The sequence below is a fragment of the Sinocyclocheilus rhinocerous genome, unplaced genomic scaffold (genome assembly GCF_001515625.1).
Source record: "Sinocyclocheilus rhinocerous isolate Xijiao unplaced genomic scaffold, SAMN03320098_v1.1 scaffold2685, whole genome shotgun sequence".
NCBI classification, from domain to species: domain Eukaryota; kingdom Metazoa; phylum Chordata; class Actinopteri; order Cypriniformes; family Cyprinidae; genus Sinocyclocheilus; species Sinocyclocheilus rhinocerous.
Genome location: NW_015667339.1, coordinates 195,370 through 202,138, shown reverse-complemented (window position 1 = coordinate 202,138; position 6,769 = coordinate 195,370). Strand labels below are relative to the sequence as shown.

Sequence of the window (6,769 nt, the reverse complement as noted above, 5' to 3'; positions counted from 1 at the left end):
TGCTGCGTGATACTGCAGAAGAACTGATGAAGGCACGGTTTGATCTTCGGCTGACCAATCAGCAGAAAGGGGCATTTAATTCCCGCCCACGTGTAGAAATCGAATACTCAAGCCATTTATTCATTTTTCCACCCATGAACGAAAAATGAAAATTTAAGCTGAATTTTAGTTTTTGGAAAGTAGATGAATTCAGATGCCATAAAATAATTCTACATCATAATGTGAATCTGTGAAGATATATTGCAGCTCTCCAGTTGAACCCACAAACTCCGATCTCTATCGTTAGTTTGATCTGTCGCTTCTGCATGAGCTCTCAACCAATGATTGACAGGAGCTCCGCAAGGACCACTTCCCTCATTTCCATGTTGCACACGGAAGAGTAAAAAGAAATAAATGAATAAATAAATAAATCTGGAAATAAATACATGTGAGAATAAATAAATATAAAAAAAATAATGAATGCATGAATAAATACATTTAAAAATAAATAAATATAAAAATAAATGAGAGAATAAGTAAATAAAAGATAAAAAGAATCAAAATAAATGTAAAAATAAATACATAAAATAATATAATACATAAAGGAAAAAAGGAATAAATAAATTCAGGGTTAAATTTTATTACAAATTAACTATATTTGTTTTTATCAAGTCATTTCTTTCTTTTTTTTATTTTCCTGTTGTTTTATTTATTTACCTATATATTTTATTTATTTTTACATTTCTGCAGGTTTGGTTCTCCATATGTGACCCTGGACCACAAAACCAGTCATAAGCGTAAATTTTTTGAAATTGAGATTTATACATCATGAATAAATAAGCTTTCCATTGATGTATGGTTTGTTCGGATAGGACAATATTTGGCCGAGATACAACTATTTGAAAATCTGGAATCTGAGGGAGCAAAAAAATCTAAATACTGAGAAAATTGCCTTTAAATTTGTCCAAATGAAGTTCTTAGCAATGCATATTACTAATCAAAAATTGAAGGGGTCATATGATGCTGCTAAAAATAACATTATTTGGTGTAATGAAATGTGTTTATGCGGTTTAAAGTAAAAAAAACAAAACATTATTTTCCACATACTGTACATTATTGTTTCTCCTCTATGCCCCGCCTTTTTGAAACGCGTCGATTTTTACAAAGCTCATCGGTCTGAAAAGCGAGGTGTGATTGTGATTGGCCAGCTATCCAGTGCGTTATGATTGGCCGAATACCTCAAGCGTGTGATGGAAATGTTACGCCCCTCACCATACTGTTGATGCCGTGTCCCGGGCGGAGCAACGAGACAAAAACATGAAAACCCATTACAAACAAGGCATTTGTTGCATCCAGTGGGGACATAATTACTGATTATAATGACTTGTACTGTCTTTTTAACGCGTACTGTCTGCATTTGTGATCAGAGAAATGACAAAGTGCTACACTACACTGCCGAAAACTCGCGTTTGAATCATCAGTGGCAAATCCTTTAAATGAAAACGTACTTACAGACTGAGTCAGAACTGCCGGCATTGTAGTCTACTCTTCCAGGATCATGTTTACAAAATATCTTCATGGAACATGGTCTTTACTTAATATTCTACAGATTTTTGGCATAAAAGAAAAATCAATAATTTTGACCCATACAATGTTTTTTTGGCTATTGCTAAAAATATACCCCAGCGACTTAAGATTGGTTTTGTGGTCCAGGGTAACATGTGTGAATTTGTCTTGACAGCCCTCCAAATAGACATGTATTTTTAGACTGTCTCTCACTCTAACTACTTTTATCTTGCTGTTTCCCCCAACAACCCTCAGATTCTAATTTATTACTGAGCTAATATTTTCTCTGTTTCCTGCAGTGCTGCTGCTCAGAATGCAGAGGCTGGTCAGGCCAGTACAGGTCAGAAAGTTGGGAAAGACCCAGCGCCCAGTCGCCGGAAAGAGGAAGCAAAACAAGCTGTCAAAAAACCCAAAGAGAAAGAAAATGCTTTGTCTCAGTTCGATCTCAACAATTATGCCAGTTAGTGTTAAATAATTTTGTGTTTTTGATGCACCTTGTAGCAACATTTCTTCATATTCATTAATAAAATGAATTAAAAAGTTAACTAAAAATTAAGTAATATTTAGTAAAAATCTTTGCTAGCTAATTCTTTCCTAGCTATAAATTATTTGCAAGTACAGCTTCAATATTATTAAAATACTGTTATTTAATTACTTGGTCTTAATATTGGTAAACTGAATAATTTTGCTAATTTTTTTGGGGGGATACTCATTTATCCTCTTTCCGCCCTTCCCCAGGTGTAGTGATCATTGACGACCACCCAGAGGTCACGACACTGGAGGACCCTCAGTCAAACACGAACGATGATGGGTTCACTGAGGTTGTTTCACGGAAGCAGCAGAAACGTTTGCAGGATGAGGAACGAAGGAAGAAAGAAGAGCAGACTGCACAGGTGAGGAAAGGAGGGAATGTCTTTAGTCCCATGCATTGCATCGAGGCAATTGGTACACAAGAAATCATCTCATCCAATGTCTTCTGCATCTGTCCTTATGCTGTGCAGAACTGGAGTAAAAAGGGCTCTGGTGAGAAGGGCAGGGGAGGCGGCGGTTCTAAACTCCCTCCGCGATTTGCCAAAAAGCAGCAACAGCAGCAGCAACCATCAGCTCCAGCTCCACAGACCCAGTCTGTCTCTCAGCAGCCTCAATCACAGCCAGCTATCTCTGTGTTGCAGCACAACCTGCCTGCCTCTAACCAGAGTACTAGCTCACCCCAGCCTCTTGAGGGTGCTGTGGCACCTCTGGCCCCCTCACCTGTAGACTTCCCTGCCAAGAGTCAAACGCACAACACCCTGGGTACAGAACTATGGGAGAACAAGGTGGCTGGCTCCACTGTTCTCTCTGATGTCAAAAAACGTAAGTTCCTCTGGCAGAGTCTTAACTTTGATAAAGAATATCTCTTTGGTTTTGAGACTTTAGTCTTTCCAACTTCAGGGATCTTATCTATGCACAATCAGCTTGTAACACTCCAAAGAGAAAGGAAAACTTGAAATCGCATCATATGACCCCTTTAAAGCCATGTTTACATAACTTGCCGTTTTAGTTTAAGAAACTGTTCATAGCCATTAATAAAGACCAATTAATTTAAAGCCAGTGAGGTTTTTCTTGACAAATATTTGTTCTTTGATTATTTTAACAACATGGTAACAGTTCTGCATCTGATGGTTATCGTATTTGTCTTGCTATTATAGTTGGACCTATCAGCCCTCCCCAGCCTCCATCTGTCAGTGCCTGGAACAAACCCCTTACTTCATTTACTGGGGCCGTTACACCTGAGGTGAGAGGGAGATATTAAAATTTTAATTAAAATGTAAAAAGTTTTAAACAAGCTGTTTTCCAAAATGCTATGTTAACTGGCTGACCAACACCATTTTTAATTTTCTGATCTTTAAGTGCTGGTGTTTTTGTGGTTGTGTGTTTTAGGGTGTGAAAATGGGAACAGAAAGTGGGGTTGAGCTGTGCATGGACAGCATCCAGTTTGGTGCCCCGTCTTCAGCAGGAAGCACTGACAGTGACGGAGTGCCTGCCCTGCTAGAGAAAACCTCTGATAATAAACTACCCGAACCCAAAGAGCAAAGACAAAAACAGCCTCGTGCTGGACCTGTCAAACCTCAGAAGGTAGTCCCTGCTTTTATCGCAAAGGATCAATGTGCAGCAGCATTTGCATCACATAATACAGCATATTTTCAAATGAAACTGGATATTTACCAAGACGTGGCACAGGACTTGATTTCATTGTGGTTTGGATAATGAGAAGTGGGCTGTGAAATTTGCTGTTCTTTATAATAAAGCAAAAGAGAAATTTTGAAATGTGTTCATTTTAAATTAATATGCTGATACACAAAATAGAAGCATTTTTGCTAGTTGTCCCAGACTTTACAGATATTTCTATATAGGTGTATAATGTACATTGTTTAAAACTCAAATTTTCCTCCTCAGTTACCTGACATCCCCCCTCCAGAGCACAAGGAATATAAACCTGGTCCCATTGGTAAGGAGCGTTCGCTCAAGAACCGTAAGGCTGCCAAAGATGTGCGTCAGTCCGATGGAGAGGTCCTGGATAAAAATGGAACTAGAGGCAGCCGAGACAGAGACTCCAGCTCACCCACTAAAGACAAAGTTCCTGAGCTGGGTGGAGACATTGAGGGCATGATTACTGCTCCATCAGCTGAATACTCCAGCATCTCTAAGGTGCAATTTAATATCCTTCTGCTTCAATTCTGTCATTAACACGATACCGGTCAAAGATTTGGGGTCAGTAAGTTGTTTTATGGGTCATGTGTCATTTTGAATGAACCGTTTTCTAGGTTTACTTTTTTGTCATTTATTAATTATGCTCATTTTAACTTAATAAACTGTTAATTACCTTATTTCACAATACTGCTGTTTTTACTGTATTTTTGATCAAATGTATGCAGCCTTGGTGAGCGTAACAGACTTTTAAAAACATTAAAATCTTACCAACCCCAAACTTTTGAATGGTAGTATTTATATTATTGAAAAAATAGTTGTAGATAAAAGTTATTTTCTGACAATGTGTCTGTTTATTTTGCAGGAATCAGTGACTGACTACACAATCCCATCTTCCTCATTAGCTGACAACGTCCCCACTGCAGGGACCAAGATAGAGGAGAGCCTTGTGGCACCTGTTAGTGCTTCAGTGCTGTAATCGATATGCATGTGTGTAGGGTTTCTCTCTGTGTGTGTGTTCTGATCGCTTTTTTTGGTTGTTGGTTCAGGTGGCGCTCCCGCACCCATTGCCTATTCAGCGAAGAGAAGCCCTGCAGCAGAGCTCCAGCCATGCCACAGTCTCTCCTGCTACTGTTGACCTCACACTTAAAGTAAGACGCACACACTGAATGATTCATTTGAACATCAGAATAAATTAGGGCTGCCCTCGACTAAGGATTTGAATTGGTTCATTTGAAAGTAGATATTATTTCATCATACATTATATTTTAATGTCTGTAAGGCAAAGATATACACAGAGTTTCGCGCTCGAGTTCACAGACCGAGATGGCAGAAAGCGCATCCTGTTTGCTTTCATTATTTTACAAAAGCGCGTTTTGTTGTTATTGTGAGTGCACATAAATAAACATAGTCTTTACAGATTTGAAAGATGTATTACTCTTATCTGTATGACCAAAAATGACAGAGTAGCCTATTTTAAGAGCAAGTGAGTGCACCGGCCCCTCCATCTGTCCTGCAGTGAGCGCTAATGTTCAGCTTCCACACAGACACTTGAATAGCTGACATTTCTCTAGGTTAACATTAGATTGAGCGACCATGTAAAGTTGCTAATACTTACATATTTCAGATGATAAGCCATATTTGTGGTGGATGATTGATAGGCGAGCGTTTGGATATCCTGCCGGATGTAATGTATTACCATAGATCAGCCGTTAACGATCTGCGTGACTTTGCCAATGTGGATTTTTTTTTCTGCGACTAAAAAAATTTTGGTCGACTATTAGGGGGCAGCCCTAGAATAAATGTAATGTTTCATTCACAAATCCTGATCCACTAATCAAAAGCTTTAACATAAATAGTCAAAATGTACTTTACACAAGTAAGTCAGTGCAGATGCTACCAGGAGCATCTTTTAAACTGCTCTTCACTGTTTTCCTGCAGATGGAATCTGCGCGTAAGGCTTGGGAGAACTCGCCTAGTCTTGTGGAAAAGAGCTCTCCTGTCACCTCCTCTGCCTCCCCCATCACCAGTGGAGGAGGAGCAGGCAGTGCCTCCTTCAACTCCTTCTCTAGTGCTTCAGTGCCTCAGATACCTGTGGCCTCGGTCACCCCCAGCACCTCCCTGTCTGGTAAGAGTTCATACTTGACCAGAACACCCCATGAATGGGTCAGAAAGTAAAAAAAAAAACAGACATGGGCCGAATTTTAATAGTGGACTTCTGTTATACAGGATCTGCAACCTACACAACATCCTCTCTCAGCACGAAGAGCACATCAGCCTCTGACCCTCCCAACATCTGTAAGGTGAAGCCCCAGCAGCTGCATAGTTTAGGAATGTCCAGCACTAACTTCTCCCAGCTGGGCTGTGCGCCTTCTCTGTTACCGCAGCAACAGACCCCACAGGTGTTCGTATCCCAGTCTGCAGCAGGTAAATAGCCCACATCACCCTCAAGTTTGAATATTGTTTCTGCTCACCTAATTCAATAATTAGAAGAGTTTTCTATTTTAATATATTTTCAAAAGTAATTTATTCCTGTGACGTCAGCTTGATATTCAGCAGCCATTACTCCAGTTTTCAGTGTTCCTTAGAATTCATTCTGATAAGCTGATTTGGTGTTCAAACATTTAGCAATGCTGAAAGCAGTTGTGCTGCCTAATATTTTTTTTACATTTTAACATTATAAATCTCTTTACTGTCACTTTTGATCAATTTATTGCATTCTTACTGATTAAAAGTATTAATCTTTAAAAAAAAAAAACATTCTTACTGACCTCAGACTAAAGTGTATATTTAATAGGGATGTGCATCTCCATAACTGAGGCCGATGCGATACGCATCTCGATGCATAGCCTACGATACATTGACGATACATATGAAGTAGCTTGCGATGCAATACGATTCACCCCTATTATGATGCAGTGCGATCCGATTTCGATTCGATCCGATTCAACACAATGCGATTCGCTGCAATGGAAAAAATATGATCACATTTATTTCTTTGGTTCAGGCAGACAGCAAATCATAAATTAACTTATGT

At 39.1% G+C, this 6,769-nt stretch overlaps 1 protein-coding gene across 2 annotated transcripts in view; it reads left to right on the top strand.

Moving 5' to 3' along the window:
* The window catches only part of prrc2c (proline-rich coiled-coil 2C), a 41,152-nt gene that overhangs the window by 25,494 nt on the left and 8,889 nt on the right, over positions 1 to 6,769 (top strand). For both annotated transcript variants that reach the window (XM_016545608.1, XM_016545609.1), the window contains exons 16-25: positions 1,845 to 2,005; positions 2,284 to 2,438; positions 2,547 to 2,898; positions 3,234 to 3,319; positions 3,466 to 3,660; positions 3,982 to 4,233; positions 4,598 to 4,690; positions 4,782 to 4,883; positions 5,674 to 5,860; positions 5,962 to 6,159. In XM_016545608.1, the coding sequence (XP_016401094.1) occupies positions 1,845 to 2,005; positions 2,284 to 2,438; positions 2,547 to 2,898; positions 3,234 to 3,319; positions 3,466 to 3,660; positions 3,982 to 4,233; positions 4,598 to 4,690; positions 4,782 to 4,883; positions 5,674 to 5,860; positions 5,962 to 6,159 (1,781 nt within the window). The remainder of the gene's footprint in view (positions 1 to 1,844; positions 2,006 to 2,283; positions 2,439 to 2,546; positions 2,899 to 3,233; positions 3,320 to 3,465; positions 3,661 to 3,981; positions 4,234 to 4,597; positions 4,691 to 4,781; positions 4,884 to 5,673; positions 5,861 to 5,961; positions 6,160 to 6,769) is intronic.